We start from the raw sequence: 20,564 nt of genomic DNA on the forward strand, positions 1-20,564 counted from the left end.
CTAATTTCTTTCTTGTCCCTAACTGCGTTCACGATGATCTGCGAATCCATCTCAAAAACTACTTGATGTTCCTCCATCCTTTCAATCCAATCAATGGCGTCGTTCAAGCCCATGGCTTTCCAAACCTATTGTTGAATCAACATGTGTTGGTAATTATTTCTAAAAAAAAAAAAAAGAACAATGTAAGAGAGAGCTAAAGAAGATCCATTGTGCAATTAATTACTTTTAATGCCATATTTGTGCATTATACTAATTACAAATGATACAAGTGAATTGAGTTCAGAAAATTTAGCATGATGAATTTTTTTTTTGTCAAATAACTTAGCGGCTCGAAATTTCAAAATTCAGCAATAGAAGGATTTACAATTCACTCTTCAAGAAGATTCTTATGCCAACAATAAAATTGGCCCCACAAAAGATTATGAATATCAATTCCAAACCTATTGTTGAATCAACATGTGTTGGTAATGATACCTTTATTTTTCCTTAAAAGATTGCATCTTATTAGTTTTCTTCATACAGAATAAGGAGCTCCATCATTAATAAAATATGTACACTTAAGAGCTGACTATATTTGAATATATATCATCCATCGATGCACACAAATCACATGCACTTTATAATAATAAGTAAATATTTGGTTTGAAGTCCTCAATTCAAATTCAAATTCAAATATTCACTCCTGTCAAAAAAAAAAAAAAATATTCACTCCTTACTATATACTAATGTCAACCATATACTAAAAATTTGTTATACACATATAAACAAAAACATTTCCACTTTCTCATAGCCTTGCATTAATGTGACTGAATTTTTTTTGTCAAAAAAAAAATGTGAATTCTTTTTCCTTGTGATGTGATGTGAGTATTGATGACCCTATACGTTCTTTCATTAATTTCTCACTATTTCATAATTACATAAGTTTATTTTAACTAATTTTATTTTAATAATATTGTTTTAAATTTCTTCAATTAATTCAAAATCTAACATTTTATTCTCATAAATGAATGGTGGTTTAAAGAATGCAATTATCTTTTTTATTTCTTATAAGTTTTTTTTTTTAATATTTCATATCATTGTTAATAATTTTTTTTATTACAATGATATTGGTATGAAGTTTCCACCACCGTTAGCGATGAGTAATCTTCGTCGGGGAACCTATGGGGCACACAAGCTGGGTTGTCCCTTCCCAACCGAATTTTCTCCATACGTTAGGAATCGAACCCCTAACCACATCCTTAAGAGGACCAAGACACTTACCACTTGAAGCAATTTATTGTTGGTCATATCATTGTTAATTAATGATCAAGTATAATTGATTAGTCTCACATTGGTTATTAAAAAGTAGAATATGAAAGATACACAAGGTGACTCATATTTTTAATGCCTTAATATTTTGAGTTAATATATATGTGGTGTACGTCAAAATCTTTTTTTAGGTTGCGTTTTAGAGACTGAAGACAACTCTAGTTGTATTGTCTTCAATTTTAAAATTGTTTCTAATATTTGACAAATATATTGAACTGGACAAAATTACATATAACAACTTATTTAACTCAAGTACAAATTTTCTAATAATATATTTGCCATTAAAAAAAATACGAAATTTTTAAAATATCAAAATAATCTTTTATCCACTAATTAAACATTGTACAAAATTTTCAACAAAAAAAAAAAACATTGTACAAGATAAAACATTATTCAATACTTTTAAATTTATTCTATATATATTATTTTGTCCGGTACTTATTTTTAGGAGCCTTAATTAGCTCGTTGTTGTTCTTGTTCATCACGACGAGGCATGCACGTAAATTAATTAGCATATAGTAGTACCTAATGAAAAAAGCAAACCATATTGAAAATTGAAGAGAAAGTGTAGAATAAGTTACAAATAGAGAAAAATGAAATAACGTGAGGAAGGTGTAAACGTGTATAGTAGATTTGACTAAAATCATGACAAAGTCCAAAGTCTTCCATAAACCACAATACTATGTATCAAAACAATTAAATCCACATTCTATATATAAAAAAAATTAATACAATTTCCCATACCCTACTCCTCAAATATTATAATCATAGATGCTTTCATCACCATCATATCAAGGACTAAATTAAACCATTCATAATCCCGGTCTCAAAAATCCACCTTAACAAATTCTCATAATAATAATAATAATAATCATGTTCATAAAATCTCTCATTCCTCTCTTAGCTAGCTAGCACTATAATATATTGTTAATCTCTCTCTAACCTTCTTTAAACAAATTTCCATGGCCAAAACCAAAACCTCATCAAAATCAAAAACATCTATTTTCCTATGTTGTTTTGGATCAAATGATGATTCAACAAGTGTTAAAGAATCTAATTATATTTCAAAGGAAAAAAGAAGTAGTTGGTTTTCATGGAGAAGGATTCGAATAAAAATGAAGTCAACGTCCAAAACGGTGCCGCTTGAAGCTTCATTTTCTCAAGTTAAAGCTTATTCAAAGTCTCGGTCAAAGTTATCATCAACTCTTCATAAAAAATCTAAAACTCCACCAACCAATCCTCCACCGTTACCTCAACCGTGTCCGCCGCACCCCGCCACACCGTATTACTCACCCACCCAGGTATGTATCTCTTCTATAATCACCATCCTCAACAAATTCATGATTATTATATAGAAGAATATTTGTTAATCGTGATGGTTTGATTAATAATTAAAAAAAAATATCCTCAACATGTTTGCAAATTCATGTAACAATTAGTACACTTGAAGTAATAAATTTGACTCATTATTATTAAATTTAACAAAGTGGGAGAGATAATTAAACTCTAATGCCCCTTCTTAAATGTATGTCTTAAATTCATAATTTATCTTTCTATAATTAGTTGTCTAAGTCTAATAAAAGTTTTTTCTACCAAAAACATTTTTAAATTTCCTCTAAAAAAGAACTTTTTTAATTTTTTTAAAAATCAATTTCAAAAAAATATTAAGAAAAACAACATATTTATTCATCTTCAATAAGTATATATTGTTTTGGTTCAAAATACTTAGGAAGAGTTTGTTTTCCATTTGAATCTTGCAAGACAGAAGAGACCTGTTTTTTTAAAAAATAACAGTATTTTATGTTCAAAATAATTTTTTTCGTACAAAATAAATATTTTTTAATTACATTTAACTTCCATTTGAATCTTGCAAGACAAAAGAGACCCATTTTTTTAAAAAATAACAGTATTTTATGTTCAAAATAATTTTTTTCGTACAAAATAAATATTTTTTAATTACATTTAACTTGAATTTGAAATATCTTCGTTTAATATTTTTTATTAAATCAGATTTTTGGTACATTTATTATTTAAATTATATTTTTAATATTTTTTCATTTGTTTGTTAATGTTTGGTTCAGACAAGGCATGGTCCAATAAGTACAAATAACAACATTACAGAAGATCAAATAATTAGAACTACTCCAACACGACTAAAACGACAAGAACGGAGGCTATCATCGGCAATGCAAAATCATACGACAAACAAAAACGCACGAAAACATTCGTACGATCCTATAATTGGAATGTCCGTACTAGTTGTTACCTTAGTGATAATGATATTTTGGGGTCGATTTTGTGCTATTCTATGTACTTCAGCTTGGTTGTATTTTATACCACGTTTTAGAAATAGTGTTGTAGTTGTTGATGTTGATGATCATGATGATATTGATGCCAAAATGAAGTCAAAGAATGTTGTGGATTTAGATTCGGAGGAGTATAAGAAAAAAGTGATTATGGAAGGACTTCTTGGAAGAAATAATCGAGGTAATAATAATAAATAACATATGATCGATGATATGTGAATACTATTTCTTGTGTTGTTTTGTTCAAAGAAAAAAGAAAATAGATTATTCTTGTGATTTTGTTTAAGGTAGGTCAGTAGGTGGGTTGTTTGATTTGATCATGTCGTCTTTTGGTGGCTGCTTCCAATTTTGTCTAATTTAGTAGTATATAATAATATGTACTATTATATATATATATATATGACAAAAAAAAAATTGTAAATTAATGAATTTATGGTAGAATAGTTTCTTATATATGTTATTTTGGTTTTTATGTGTGGAAAGATCTTAAATATATCAAATTATTTTTTGAGGTATTGTTCGTGTTGGGACTTACGTATCTCGGCTTTTATGTACTATATATTTATGATATCGAGACACTTAAGGATGTAAGGGGAGAAGAGAGTGGATTTCTCTGTAGTCGATATCGGTAAAAATTCAAAGTTATACATTCAGGCATTGGAGATCATTCGATTTTGATATGAAGATCTAGATGAAGGAAAATTGATACGATAAAAGCAGCGGAATTTTAAAATTTTCCTTTTGTGATCCTTACGAATGGTCATGAATTGTGTTTAGAGTTTTACCTTTTGGTTCGAAAACTTCCTTTAAATCACGAACGGCTATCGAACACTTCGAATCACGAACAAGGTCACGAACAAGAACCTCGAACCGTCACGAACAAGGTCACCACCAAGTCACCAACGAATTTGATCACAAGCGTTAAAGGTATAACGCCTCTAGCCAGTCCACACGAACAACAACCTTCAATGGAGTGCTAGCTCCAATGGTTTGAAGGGTTAGGAGAAAGGAGGCACAAAATAAGGATTAGGGTTTTTCACAAAAACTCTAGAAAGGTGATTAGGGTTTCTCAAGAGAGGAGAGAACAAAGGCTCATGAGAATGAGTAACAAAAGTGTGTAACTATTTCTCCTTACCACAAGGGTTCTATTTATAGAACCACTTGCCATGGCAAAATTACACTAAAGCCCTTTTAACTAAATGGGCTATAGTGGGCGCCATTCTCATGTAAATATGTCTAGTACATATTTGCACCCCCTTCTTGCTACATCATACCATATGATGTAATGCTCATTTTAATTACCATAATACCCTTATCATATTTCCTTATTTCTCCAAGGTGCACCGTACCTTACGGTGTTCCAATCTCACTAGATTGTTCTTATGTGTGTGACCCTGTAGGTTTCCGTAACATTGACAATTATAATAAATCACTATTTATTACAATAAACAGTGAGCGGTATCTAGCAACACATCACTGCTACTCAAGTTACGAGAAATTAACATGTGATCTAAACATAACCTCTTGTGATAATATCAGTGTGTATAATTACCCCTTTGCCCTTTATGTCTATATTGAACACAAAACATACTTGGTGTCATCTTTGTCCAGTTCAATATTGGGCCCATGACATTTATCCTGTTATGCAGGATTGGCAAATTCCATCTACGTCACTACTGTCCCTCAGCATGCTTTGTGAAGTACCCATCAACTGCCTTTATGGTTATCCTGTTACGGACAACGTTAGATCAGCAACAAAGTACTTGACTCCACATCTAGGGTACAAAGTGGTTTCAGGTCTAAGGGCGGTTTACACCATTATCACCATGAGAGTAACTTATGACACTTTGCATAACTTTGCATGTAGTACTCTCATAGCGGGTCAATCCAGTATAAATATTACTCCTAATATTTATACCTACGTCAAGACTTGATAACTCCTTATCCCATGATCCATGAGATGTGATCATCAGTCTATCTTCATAATAGTCTTTATGCTTTAAGGTTATCCCCTTTACCTTAAAGCTCGACTACGGATACTTTAAGAATAGTGTCCTTATGTTTATCTCATGATTAAGTCACACTTAATTATTAAACGGACTTTCTATTCTAGGGACTTCATTATTTTGCAACCTTACAAATATAATAAAGAAATGCCATATTTATATTCAAACTCCTAAAGCAAATACTATGAAAATAGATTGGCTCTTAGGGCTTACTCCAACAATCTCCCACTAGCACTAAAGCCAATCTAGGTTTCTCTTAATACCTATAGACTTAGTATGCCCATCACGCTTCAACTGCGCAAGAGGCTTTGTTAGTGGATAAGGAACTATTTCCTATGTTGGTATCTTACGTATCTTCCAACGTTCTATTTCGATCTCTATCGAAATATATAAGTGTCTAAGTATATTCATGAATCGTCGGTGAGATCTATTTTCAAGTGTTCTTGCAAGATTAAACTATTACCATCACTAATGTGATTAATGTGACTTGTAACACCGGAAACATATCTTTAGCTCAATCATGAGCCAAACGATCCAATCTTAAATACTCAACTTATTTAACTGAAACAAACATATTACGAAGCTTATCTTATAGCTTTCAATGCTTGTATTCAGCCATGATATACAATACATTGGTATGGAAACTTCCTTTATTATAACTTCCTTACAATGATCCTTCCCATACCTATCTATTTCAAGAAATAGGCCTTAGTTCCTTTAAGGTCCTTAGGGATATTCTTGAAGGTAAGTTAGTGTCAAACACTAATTTCAATTTTGGTACATAGGTTATTCCTAACTCTTTAGGGATTCTTGCCTAAGTGTTTCATCAAGAGTTATTTTCCTAGTCATGTCTCACATGTATAAGAAAAATGTCTTGATGATTAATATGATATCAGATATTATCACTCCCACTAAAACTTTGTATGCACAAGATTTATATTTGTCCTTCATTTGTTTTCCACAAAACTTTCAAAAGGAACAAATATTCAAATTTATTCGATCTAATCAAAGTTAGATAGGTTTGTCCTTGTTAATTTGTTTTCATAAAACTTCATAAAAGGAACAAACAATAATTTAATTTTCTGAGAACTCTATCTAATCAAAATTAGATAGCTACAAGTTATATACCTTTCTAGCATCATTTGGATCAACAAAACCCTTACGTATATGTCCAACGCATATATATGAGGTCATTCCAATTAAGGAATGCAACTTTGTTATCCATCTACCAAAACATGTAGTACAACATTTAGCAGAAGCAATCAAATACTATAAGGTATTCTTAATACCATCCATATCAGTGTTCAAAAAGAATACTCACTTTCATCGTATGAGTCTTACTCATCTTGAAGACATAACCATTATCTACATAAGGTTAGTGTATATGGATTCTGTATGAGATTTCATGGCATTTAGCCACTTCTCATAATCTAGATCGTCTTACGACCTTTTTAGAAAGTCAAAGACTCATCTTCCATGAGAATCATATCACATTGCTGAGTCATGATAAAACCATACCTTGTAGCCATATGTGATATGTTAGACTTATCTTGGATTTGTGCAACTTTAAAACAATGGTTCTTCAACAACCTTGAGGAACCGGTTTGCATTCCCTTTTAAATAAATATGTTTTGTGGTACTTGAATTTATTCAAGTTCTATATCACTCCCACTGTCTCTTTTAGAGACACACTCCCACTAGAGGAATGTTTCAAACTTAGCAACAAAACAACCTTTTGTCCTTAAGAGTGATATAGGACCAATATCCCTTTCTTTAGGATATTTCCACTTATTCATTCATTCATTTGGAATTAGATTTATCTAATAAATTTTAATCCAAAATTCTCATAAAGACAAACTTGGTACTCTTACCTCCATATCGCATATGGTGTCTTTATGATCATTTTAAAAGGGAACTAATTGTGGGTGAAGATTAATTATAAGTAAAGAGATTTATAGAAAGAGTCAATATATAATTAAACTATCCTTAAATCATGTCAAACATGATGTGATAAAATAGTTATTATAGTCTTTTAATTAAGTATTTACTGATATAACTTAAATACTTTTGTCGAGTTCTATTTTCTTCATTGTTGAATTTCTTTGACAAATTCAAAGATTTCTAATTGGTGTCATACACCTACCAACATCTAATGATTTTAATCATCAATGTTAATGAAGTAAAATAAACTCAATATACAAAATATGTTTAGTGGTCGACATACATCTCATGTATATTGTTCAAATAGGTCATGCGTTATTTTATTGACACATCGAATATTTGTACTAAACAACAATGCTCTTGATATATTTAAGGTCCAAATCATATTTGGCTCTTATCACGATTGTTATAGATAACCCTATCAAGACCATGGAACCCTAGTCCATTACTTGACTTGGAGTAATAGTATAGAAAACTTTGCTTAAATGATAGGACCATTACTTGTCTTAACATTTAAGGCTACAATTCATATATTGTCAATACAAGATATACAATTGCTACTTCTATTACTAGATGGAATTCAATAACAATTATTGTGTTCCATTTCAAACTCGATTTTAAGTCATTGCATAAGCTCTCATTATCAATGAAACAATTTTCATTCTAGATATGGGTTGACTTAAAATTATAGCCAATGTTCTAATTCTTTAAGCATCTCTATTTTCGAAAAATTGAGATTCAACATCTTGTATCATATACTTTTGATGTAGAAATAGAAATTTTGACTTTCTATAACAATATGTGCATTATTGAAGTCTCACTTCATACTTTTGGTTTGACTCTTCCAAGAACTATTTACGTCATTTTTATTTAATGGTCTAACCATAGCCGTTCTACTTTGACAACCATTTTGTACTATTCAAATAAGAGGAATATAAATCTTATTTATATTATATCTCAAATCTTTGATAGTGCAAATTAATTCTCATTCAACTCAACAAATTCCGGTAGATATTCAAAACAATTTTGTCTATATCTATTCCATTATAATTTGTTAGATTGATCCTATGACCAACTTTTTGATCCATTGAGAAATTTATCATACTCTAAAGTTCTTTCAAAAGGATCTTTCTTGAGATTAAATGATCACATCATTTATTATATATTCTATATCTAGACGTCAACTTGATGCTTCTAACAAGTATCCCTTTTCCAATCTAGTTATGGTAGGTTGTTCACAGTTTATAGTTCAAGACTTATAGTTTTCTTGCATTTGAGAACAATTCTCAATTTGTACCAATACAGAAACTCCTTTCTGAAAATCTTGTCCTTCATAAGGACAACTTAATATGTATTGTATTTCGAAATTCTAATTACAAAGATATGTAAGATATTATGACTAAATCATATTTAATTTGGTCTTTAATTAAATACGCTCCCACTATTTTACTCAAAACAAATGACCCTCATCATTTGATTCGGAAAATCCCGTTGGAAGATTTTCTAGTGAGAATGAGATCCATATTTCACTTCGTTTTAAGTCAGCGTTGGGCTGATTACACAAAACTTAGTTATTTAGGTAGGAAACTCCTTTCCAATTGTATCTCATACAACTCTCATATCCTTTCTATTGGGTGAATAACACTTATTCTAATCCATCACATGGAATAACCCAATACTTGCTTCTAAAGTCATATAATCTTATTATATTTTCTTTAGTTAAGTTAGACCCATTAAATAGCGATCGGATAAATAAATTACCTCACCGCAACTTATCAATATTGACAATGCACTTCGCGTTGGCAAAACCTACATTGATCGATATTGATCTTGAAGGGCGCTATTTGTTGGAAAGCAATCAAACTTAATATAAATTCCTTTGAGGGCTTTTATTTAATTTGATCTCACCGGCTTATTTATCATATAAATCGTCACTCACATGCATCAACATACATAAATAAATAAAATGAAACAATTATGGCCCATAGCGCATTTGTTCTCCCAAGCCAATGAGAGAACCTAATCTAACCTAAAACGATCTATACTTCTCCAAGCATGATCTCCAAGGTTGACCTCCATTGTTCTTCTTCTTCATAATATTACATAATAATATAAAAGAATACTCGTTTTACATACGAGGGAGTGGATGAGAAGAGAAGATAGAGAATAGAGATAAGGCACGACACGCAGGCCGTATTTAAAAACCAAATGCAATAAAATAAATAAACTAAGGCCATAACCGATCATCAAATATAATAATAACAAACAAACTTTATTATTATTAAAGTCTCATAATTAATTAAATCCGGCGATTGATAAAATCAGGTAAGTTTGATTCAAATATTTAATTCACAATTAAATATTTCGAATCAAAATTTGCTAAAATAAATAACATTATTTTAAAGTAGAATTAAATCTTTTGACAATTCTCCAAATATGAAAATTATTTAATCAAAACCCTTTTGAATAAAATATTTCCAAAATTGGTAATATTATCTTTTAAAACAATTTTAAAAGATATTTCTAGAGATTTGAAACGATTTCATAATTAAATATATTTGTCAAATATGGAAAATTATTTAATCAAAACCCTTTTGAATAAAATATTTCCAAAATTGATGATATTATCTTTTAAAACAATTTTAAAAGATATTTCTAGAATTTTGAAACGATTTCAAAATTAAATATATTTATCATCTACTTTTCGCATCAACACTTGATACGTTTTGCAAATCCTAATTTTAATGACACAACATTTGTGCAACCCTTTCATGCCGTCAAAATTCCTTATGACCAAATTCAATCCAATTGATCAACATGTCATTGTTTCACCATACAAATGTCGGATTCCGAAACAAATGAACACGGCTCGCTTTAATTGAATAACTTTCATAATAATTTTAACGAAATTACTAACGGTATATCACATACACCATTTGGCATTACGGTTACTTATATCATATATAAGTTTATGGCCGTTCTTTATTGTGTAACCTTAGGACAATTAACATATCGCATGCTTCACCATACAAGTGTCGGATTCCGAAGCCGTTTCAATGTTAATTACCCAATTCATACACAAAACTTACATCACATGTAAGTATTGACCGTTCTTGTTCGTGTAACCTTAGGACAATCAACATATCGCATGCTCCACCATACAAGTGTCGGATTCCGGAGCCGTTTCAATGTTAATCATCCAATTTATACACAAACAACCGTCAAATTTTAATTACTCGATTTTAATCTTTTATTAACTGTTTTAATCATATTAAAACTGAATTCATGAATTTAAACAAACATCAATTCATGGTTTCGTAAGTGGCTCTGATACCACTGAAGGAAAATTGATACGATAAAAGCAGCGGAATTTTAAAATTTTCCTTTTGTGATCCTTACGAATGGTCATGAATTGTGTTTAGAGTTTTACCTTTTGGTTCGAAAACTTCCTTTAAATCACGAACGGCTATCGAACACTTCGAATCACGAACAAGGTCACGAACAAGAACCTCGAACCGTCACGAACAAGGTCACCACCAAGTCACCAACGAATTTGATCACAAGCGTTAAAGGTATAACGCCTCTAGCCAGTCCACACGAACAACAACCTTCAATGGAGTGCTAGCTCCAATGGTTTGAAGGGTTAGGAGAAAGGAGGCACAAAATAAGGATTAGGGTTTTTCACAAAAACTCTAGAAAGGTGATTAGGGTTTCTCAAGAGATGAGAGAACAAAGGCTCATGAGAATGAGTAACAAAAGTGTGTAACTATTTCTCCTTACCACAAGGGTTCTATTTATAGAACCACTTGCCATGGCAAAATTACACTAAAGCCCTTTTAACTAAATGGGCTATAGTGGGCGCCATTCTCATGTAAATATGTCTAGTACATATTTGCACCCCCTTCTTGCTACATCATACCATATGATGTAATGCTCATTTTAATTACCATAATACCCTTATCATATTTCCTTATTTCTCCAAGGTGCACCGTACCTTACGGTGTTCCAATCTCACTAGATTGTTCTTATGTGTGTGACCCTGTAGGTTTCCGTAACATTGACAATTATAATAAATCACTATTTATTACAATAAACAGTGAGCGGTATCTAGCAACACATCACTGCTACTCAAGTTACGAGAAATTAACATGTGATCTAAACATAACCTCTTGTGATAATATCAGTGTGTATAATTACCCCTTTGCCCTTTATGTCTATATTGAACACAAAACATACTTGGTGTCATCTTTGTCCAGTTCAATATTGGGCCCATGACATTTATCCTGTTATGCAGGATTGGCAAATTCCATCTACGTCACTACTGTCCCTCAGCATGCTTTGTGAAGTACCCATCAACTGCCTTTATGGTTATCCTGTTACGGACAACGTTAGATCAGCAACAAAGTACTTGACTCCACATCTAGGGTACAAAGTGGTTTCAGGTCTAAGGGCGGTTTACACCATTATCACCATGAGAGTAACTTATGACACTTTGCATAACTTTGCATGTAGTACTCTCATAGCGGGTCAATCCAGTATAAATATTACTCCTAATATTTATACCTACGTCAAGACTTGATAACTCCTTATCCCATGATCCATGATATGTGATCATCAGTCTATCTTCATAATAGTCTTTATGCTTTAAGGTTATCCCCTTTACCTTAAAGCTCGACTACGGATACTTTAAGAATAGTGTCCTTATGTTTATCTCATGATTAAGTCACACTTAATTATTAAACGGACTTTCTATTCTAGGGACTTCATTATTTTGCAACCTTACAAATATAATAAAGAAATGCCATATTTATATTCAAACTCCTAAAGCAAATACTATGAAAATAGATTGGCTCTTAGGGCTTACTCCAACACTAGAAATAATATATCTTTTTCCTGAATCATTTGATCAAGATCATAAGACCCATATTATCCTGACAGTATAATGTGTGTTCTATTTGACTACAGAAAATCCAAATTAGTGGAAACGCCTCATGTACTATAATGCGATGTTTTGGGATCTTTGGACGCCTCTTTGCAATTTTGGTGCTCGTCTAAATTGGATATACTTTCAATATTGACAAGTATCCCATTATCTACAAGTTCGCCTAAGCCCTCGCATTTTTTTAAGTCATTTTCTTTAGTGTACATAGACTTGTGTTTGGAACATTACGTCTTATGTAGGAAGAGCCTATGCCACACACAAGGGACAACTTGAGCTCTTTAGTCTCGACTAAGGAGTAAGGACTATTAATCTATACCAAAAAGTCTCATATTATTTGAGAATCGACACTAAGCATATGCGTCTTTTAATTAAGGTTGACAAAAAATATGATGTACGTATAGCACAAGAATCGAATTGAACAACACTCAAGAAAAATTCAGCGAACAAAATTTGGAAGATTCGCCTGCAATTATCCTTATTCTATAAAGAACAATTAATACTATATGAACACATTTTCTTCTAATAACACAGATACCGACACATTCTTTGCTAAATTAAGTGGGTTCCATATAAATTTCGTGATATTTATATAAATTTCAACAAATAAAAAAGTATGTATTGGAATGTATACGTTAGAAAGTGTGTTTCTAACCCTCTAAAAGAGAATGTATATGTATCACATAATTTTTCAGTTGTTTAGCTTTCAAATTAAACATATTAGGAAAACAAAAGTTTTTTCATTTTCTCATCTTTAAAATAGTTTTAAAAAAGGGATTACAAAATACTTCTAAAAAAAAAATCTTAAAAAGGGTTGTCAAATTAAAATTGATTAATAAAGTACTATTTAAAAACTTAAAACCAACACATAATCAAAGAAGTCTTGAATTATCCAAGAGCACTTGATGCAATAGTAGAAGCTTACACAAAAGATCTCTTCCAATTTAAGTAGAAGTTTTGGGTTTGTATTGCAATAGTGTTAAGTTTTTAGGGAGAGCTTTCTCATTCATTATGGTTTTATCCGACTCAAAAACCTTTTTTTTTTTTTTGAAGGAAAATCCGACTCGAAAACTTAATCTCTCTGAACTTATATGCAAAAAATATCTGATTCATATAAAAAAAACATAAATTTTCATTGATAAATGATTTTGTAGTTTCTATAAATATACATAATTAAGGAGCTGACTTTGACCCCAATTTGATATTCATAAAAGTTAAATTTATCTTTTTTAATTGGACTTAAAGCATATCTAAATAATGAAAGTAGTTATATCCATTAAAAAGTGACACTTCATGGTGTTCCGTGAGCTTAGCTTATTACATTATACTATATGCAGGGATTGGAGTTCGAACCCCGATTATCCTATTTATCCACCTTAAGAGTGAAATTTTTAACCACTAAACTACTTAACAAAAAAAAGGAAAAAAAAAAAAAGTGATACTCAATGTTGTTCTCAAAATCCTTAAACTTTCATTTTTACTCTTTGAATATGATTCTAATTTATTTTTCAAACTAAATAATAATTGAAAAATATTTTCCCCCTTACTTCTTTCAATATTAATGTAGAACTTAACTCGCATTTAATATAAATCTCAACCTATTTGAAGAGTAGTTCCTCATCTTTCGGCTCTATCCACACTAGAGTCACACTAGAGTCACATGTCTAATTTCATGAAGAGGTGACTACATTTCTTTTTTCTTTTTTTACTCGTCATAAAAATAAAAAATAATCTTTAAAGTGTCTGTACAATATTTTTCATGGTAATTATGGGCATGTTTGTTATAGAATTTTTCAAAATAGATTTTTGTATTGTTACATAATTTTGAGAAAAAAAAAATTTACAAACAATTTTTTTATAAAAGCTTCAAATGAAAATTTGGTTTGAATAGTTATTTTTAAAATGTTATTTTAGGTATTTGATCATTTTATTGAAACTTTTTTTGGATATCAAAATTTTGAAAAATCATTTATTTTGAAGCTATTTCAAATAGATTTTCATAAAAATCATTTTTGAAATACAACTTTTTCAAAAAATTGTTATTTTGACTATTTTGTTATCTTCAATAATGTGTGTTTATGTTATATGATGTCAAAATTGGTGTTTGAATTTAGAAAAAACAAATATAAAAAAAACTTGTAATATTTTGAAAATCAGTTTTAGAAAATCTTTTTTCAAACATACAAAGAAAAAATTCATTTTTTTAAAGCTGAAACAAATAGGCCCATACATAGATTATGGCCATATATTTCATGGATTACAACTCTATTGGGAGAGTGGGTACCGGAAGGTGATTTGCTTCTCTGGCTCGATGTAGTCTGTGAATTTAATTCGCGATGGAGTATCAATTCATCACCATTTTCCTAACGACATCCATAGTATACGTAAGTTGCTTGCTAATGAGTGAGATGTGGTGATTAATCACACCCTTCGTGAAGGGAATGCGTGTGCTGATGTTATGGCGAAGATGGGCGCTATGTCTACCTCTTTGTTGGTGAAGATTGATACACCTTCTCATGAGTTGTTATGTCCGCTCTCCGATGATGCCGGGGGAGTAGTGTTTACTAGGGAGTAATCTCTTTTTTCTTTTTTGTTTTTCTCTTCTCTCATGTAGATTTATCATATCCTTAATCAAAAATCTAATATGAATTATATCACTTTGATTTGACTAAATAATTAGTCTGTTTGTTTCAGCTTAAAAAAAAAAGGTTAGAAATTCTTTTTGTAGATATTTTAAAGAAAATCTAAAGCTATTTTCCGTTTGTTTACAATCATAAAAATTTATTTTTTTTAAGATGGTGAGGGATGATGGGCTCGTTTGTTTCAGATTTTTTTTTAAAAAAAAAATCACTTTTTTTTATTTTACTTGTGTTTGTTTCAAAAAATTTCAAAAATCATTTTATTAAAAAAATGATTTTTTTTATAATCATTTTCTAAAAAAATAAATTTTTGTGATTGTAAACAAACGAAAAATAGCTTTAGATTTTCTTCAAAATCTCTACAAAAAAATCTCTAGATTTTTTTCAAAAAAAATTAATTTTTTTAAAGTTTAAACAAACAGGCCCGATGAGTGATAAAAAAATTGAATTTTGATAAAAGGTATTGAAAATATATTCCCATTTTGATGAAAAAAATGATTTATTTACTAAAATAATTTTTGAAAAAAGCTGAAACAAACACAAGTAAGATAAAAAAATAGATTATTTTTTGAAAAAAATAATTTTTTTTTTGTGAAAAATCTGAAAAAACAGGCCCAATATAATGTCATCTCATATATTATATATATATATATATATATATATATGATTTTAATTGATATGCACCGACGGTGTAAAATAGTTTTGCACGATCGTCCAATAAATAACCACCATTTTGCCATGTCATGTCAAGAAAGTGGGGTGAAGTGGAGTGATGTGACGGAAAACATGGTTGATATTGGTTGACAGTATAAAATTATTTTACACCGTCGGTGCATATCAATTAAATCGTTACCTATTACATATTTCTTACAAATAATAATAATCAATACAATAGCACACATTTTGTCAAAAGAATTACTAGAAAAATAAGCATAAAAATAGAAAAGAGTGTAGATTTAAGCACGTCAGAAACTTTAGTTGAATCTCCGGTTTTTCCTTGAATACGGGTATCACATTTGTTAACTAACGTGCCACCATTGCACCAATACAATACTAGTAAAAAAAAAGTGACATTTTCTAAACCATTAAATTCTGAAAAAAATAAATAAACAAAACAAAATTCCATAAAAAAAATTCAGATTCAATTCAATGGTTAAAAAACTACCATACTGGGATCATTCATGAATGATGATGGAGGCTGGATTTTTTTTATTGAAACAAAGGTGAAAATTTTGATATTTTTTTTCCTACATTTTGTTCTTTTGGAATTCATTCATCATCATCATAGGATCATCAACAAGACAAGACAAGCCATGATGTTTTAAGAATTTCATATTATCAAGAAATGTTATTTCATCATGATCATGAAGATTTTGGATATCAACATAAGGGTTTGCATGGAATGGTTGAGTGACACATGAACATGACCATGTCAATAGTAATGTATCATGTTATCATGTTATAACACATTCATTGTTGGAGAACATACAAAGAAGAACAAGAAGAAGATTACTATTGTGCCCTTGAAATAAACAAGGAAGGAAATAATTCAGGGGATAGTTGCAGAGGAGGGGTTTAGCATAAGGTTGGAAATTATTCTTCTTGTGTGAGATTATGTGAAGCCTCTTTCTGCAACAACATTTTCCCGCGGCGACTCGTATAATTTTCACATTTATCTTCCAACATTGTTAGCAAGTTTCTTTTAGTTAAGAGACTAAGAAGCTATTATTAGCTAAGAAAATTACTTGTTGCACATTATTTAAGCTTGGAGATTAATTGATTGAGTTTAACAAAGAAAACTTGGAGATTGAATATTCCAAGTTGGTTGGTAGATTAAGATGATGCAATTTCAGGTTTGAGCAGCTGATTTGGGTGCATAGTATTTCATTTAACAATGGTAATTATATAATGTCTTTAATTTATCTTCATATAGTATTACTTTTGATCATTTTATGCTCTTTATTTAATTAGGTTTGGCTTTGTGTTAAATAAGAAGTGCTTAATTCACTTTGTGAATTCTTTAGTGTGTGCAAGTTTGTCTTAGAAGCTTTTCTCCAAATTGGTTTTAGTTTTGGAATAGGTTGAAATTCCTAGGTGCCAAGTGCTTTATTTTGGAGTTCATAGCTTGGCCAAATCTAAGGGTACATTAATCTTGAACAATTTGGGGCAGATTTTTTTTTTCTTCTGTAATTAGGCTCCTTGACACCTAGTAGACGCCACAACGTATTCCCACAACTTAGGTCATTTGGACTCGCTATGAGACTAATTCTTAAGTTAGCAACTCTATCAACATGATCAACTCTAAGAATCAAATGCAGGTTCCTTTCCAGAGGAAGAGTCGTGTTACCAACTCTACCAAATAGATTTAGTCTTAATGCATCTGAAATCAATATCGTGAAAGTGTCTAAGATCCTTCTGAAATCATTTTGAAATTTCGTGCGATGTTTTTCTATTAGTCTACATAGTTGCACTATTGGATTTTTTAAAATAATAATTAGAAAAAAATGTGAAAAAGCACACTTGTTAAACTTGGATCATTAAAATGAAATTATTATAGTATTGTTTTTATGATTAACCCTTGTAATTTGAGAGAAAAGTCTCATTATGCATGTAAGCAATTGATTCTAATGATGCCAATATAACCTAAAAAAAAAGGTTCTATTGTGATGATAGAGGCACTAATTTAGTAATTTCCTTTTTTGAATAACAGACTGCTCAACTCAATTTTTTTGTTGGATCTCATGTTTGGGTTGAGGACCCTGATGTAGCTTGGATAGCGGGAGAAATTCTTGAATCTAAAGCTCAAGAGATCACCATTAGCAATGAATCAGGAACAAAGGTTAGTCTCCTGGAATCTATATGTATATCCTTAGCTTGAATGTTTCTTAACTATTTACAATTTTCATCTGTGTATAGAAATGAGCCACACTAGATTTTGTGTATATAACATTATTTTGTCTAGATTCTAAATTTGAGCTGGATAAGTTAAAAGTAACTCTTGATATATGGTGGTTAACTCTTTGATTCATGGAAACTTTTTCTACAAGGAATATTATAGTTTAGCTCAAAACTTAGCAAGAAATTTCTTTATATAAGCCTCACCATTATAACTTAATTAGAGTTATATTACCTCACTCACACCATGAGATTATGACACTAAACTAAAAAAAGGAAATTGTAGAAACAAGATACTATCAATGTAATCATTTGACACCGACAGGTATCTGACATCCGGACACGCCTAATTTGAAGAATGTATGTGTTTCATAGCTCACAACACACCCATTAACTAACTTCGTAACTAACAACTTCTTAACTAACTATAACAAACCTATTCGTCAGTATCAATGTTGTGTTTGATATCTGTGTATATGGCAGAGTTCCGTAGTTTCTGCCGTTAACATCAAACTTAAATATTTTTATATTGGTATTGCAGGTTGTTAGCAAATCAGCTAATATCTATCCAAAAGATCCTGAATTTCCAACTGAGGGCGTGGAAGATATGACAAGACTTGCATATCTGCATGAACCGGGTGTACTTCAAAATTTACAAATTCGTTATAGTATCAATGAAATATATGTAAGATCACACTACTGTTTTGTGTTTTCTGCATTACACCTACAATTCTTGTGATAAAGACTTAACTTTTGGTGATGCTGTTTTGCATGAAGACATACACAGGAAACATATTGATAGCAGTGAACCCTTTTCAAAGGTTACCTCATTTATATGCACATGAGACAATGGCAAAGTATAAAGGTGCGGCTTTTGGTGAGCAGAGTCCACATCCTTTTGCAATTGCAGGTTATGCATATAGGTATCTTGTTGCTGCTCCCAGTTTTTTCTCACTTGGTCATCAATTTCAACTATTCTTTCATTTAGGATCATAATAGTTATATAGTTCAATGAAAAATAAAGGGTTAAATAGTGTTTACCCCGTGTAATGTTAGCGAATTTTAGTTTAACCCCTGTAGTATTTTTTTTCCGATTACCCCCTGTAATGTCAAGATTATGTCCTTTTAGCCCCTCAATGAATATGTTGGCTTAAGATTTTGTCCTTTTGCCCCCTGTAATGTTAGCGATTTTGGTTTACCCCCCTCAGGAAGTATGCAATGTCATCATTTATGAGGAATATTAAGACAACATATTCCATGAGGGGCTAATAGGACGGAATCTTGACATTACAGGGGGTAATTGGAAAAAAATATATTACAGGGGGAAAATTCGCTATCATTACAGGGGGTAAACACTACTTTACCCAAAAATAAATGAAGTTGAAATATCAATTTTGACTATAAAAGTGCCATGCCTATTCTATATATAAAGAAGATATCAAGTTTTTGTCTAGTTCATTTTCCTTCTAATGGCATAATATTTTGTACTTCTATTACTTTGACTGAAAAAAGCAGACAGACGTGTCAGTCTACAAGCTAGAATGATATAATAGTTGATAGATAATGTTACTTCTACTCTGAAATTTTTTCTTTATAATCCATCTGCAAGATGGAGTTTGCAACATTCAATAGTTTTTCTTTATAATCCATCACCTAGAGCTTTGGTTAACATCCAAAACTCATTACAAATGATACAACATTATGAATAAGATGTGATTGCAATGACCAAAAGAGATAAATGTATGCAGGAAGATGATAAATGAAGAAAGAAGCCAAGCTATTTTGGTTAGTGGAGAAAGTGGAGCTGGTAAAACAGAAAGTACAAAGATGCTTATGCATTATCTTGCCTATTTAGGAGGGAGAGCAGCAACTGAGGGAAGGTCTGTGGAGCAACAAGTTCTAGAGGTAAGAAAACTAAATATCTATCGAGCACTATCACAGACACTACCACCGGACACGACACTGACATGTAAACACAGATAATAATTTAAGAAAACGAAAGTGACTGGATGTAATCACATGTGTTGGTGTCTGTGTCGGTGCTACATTATGCTTAAAGAAGTTAATTTTAGATGTTATTATTACTCATTCTGCTAATCACGTGTGCTTATGCAGTCCAATCCTGTTTTAGAAGCATTTGGGAATGCAAAGACTGTTAGGAATAATAATTCAAGGTATTAATTTTTTATAATCTTTGTAATCTCTAACATATCATTCTTTCTCTTAATTGTATTAAAGTCTGTCCTAAGCTTACATAGTATATAATTTCAGTCGTTTTGGTAAGTTTGTGGAGATTCAGTTTGATCAAAAGGGGAGAATTTCAGGAGCTGCTATCAGAACTTATTTGCTGGAACGATCACGTGTTTGTCAAGTTTCTGATCCTGAGAGAAACTATCATTGTTTTTATATGCTTTGTGCTGCACCACAAGAGGTACACAATGATTTCTACCTTTATTATGGATACAAGTTGCTTGCACAAAGTTGATCATAAAACCATTACTTACAGTGGCATATCTAGGATCCTGGGTCA

The 20,564-nt window shown here is 30.9% G+C and overlaps 2 protein-coding genes across 2 annotated transcripts; both read left to right on the forward strand.

Annotated features, from left to right (window-relative positions):
• Nucleotides 1–2,035: 2,035 nt before the first annotated feature.
• On the forward strand, nucleotides 2,036–3,839 carry LOC123883546 (uncharacterized protein At5g23160). Its single transcript, XM_045932392.1, has 2 exons — nucleotides 2,036–2,609; nucleotides 3,390–3,839. The coding sequence occupies exons 1-2, from the start codon at nucleotides 2,271–2,273 to the stop codon at nucleotides 3,810–3,812; spliced, it is 762 nt and encodes a 253-aa protein (XP_045788348.1). The 5' UTR covers nucleotides 2,036–2,270; the 3' UTR covers nucleotides 3,813–3,839.
• Nucleotides 3,840–19,742: 15,903 nt separating this feature from the next.
• Nucleotides 19,743–20,519, forward strand: LOC123883567 (myosin-6-like). Its single transcript, XM_045932414.1, has 3 exons — nucleotides 19,743–19,939; nucleotides 20,150–20,208; nucleotides 20,306–20,519. Exons 1-3 carry the CDS (start codon nucleotides 19,787–19,789, stop codon nucleotides 20,517–20,519), a joined length of 426 nt encoding a protein of 141 aa, XP_045788370.1. The 5' UTR covers nucleotides 19,743–19,786.
• Nucleotides 20,520–20,564: the final 45 nt, after the last annotated feature.

Source organism: Trifolium pratense, linkage group LG1 (assembly GCF_020283565.1).
Source record: "Trifolium pratense cultivar HEN17-A07 linkage group LG1, ARS_RC_1.1, whole genome shotgun sequence".
In the NCBI taxonomy this organism is placed as follows: Eukaryota; Viridiplantae; Streptophyta; class Magnoliopsida; order Fabales; family Fabaceae; genus Trifolium; species Trifolium pratense.

Bases quoted from the DNA above. Each gene is read 5' to 3' on its own strand.
- LOC123883567 (XM_045932414.1), top strand. From the start codon at position 19,787: ATGATAAATGAAGAAAGAAGCCAAGCTATTTTGGTTAGTGGAGAAAGT. The intron at 19,940-20,149 runs GTAAGAAAACTA...GTGCTTATGCAG, and splicing joins TGGAGCAACAAGTTCTAGAG to TCCAATCCTGTTTTAGAAGC. The intron at 20,209-20,305 runs GTATTAATTTTT...ATATAATTTCAG, and splicing joins GTTAGGAATAATAATTCAAG to TCGTTTTGGTAAGTTTGTGG.
- LOC123883546 (XM_045932392.1), top strand. From the start codon at position 2,271: ATGGCCAAAACCAAAACCTCATCAAAATCAAAAACATCTATTTTCCTA. The intron at 2,610-3,389 runs GTATGTATCTCT...TGTTTGGTTCAG, and splicing joins CGTATTACTCACCCACCCAG to ACAAGGCATGGTCCAATAAG.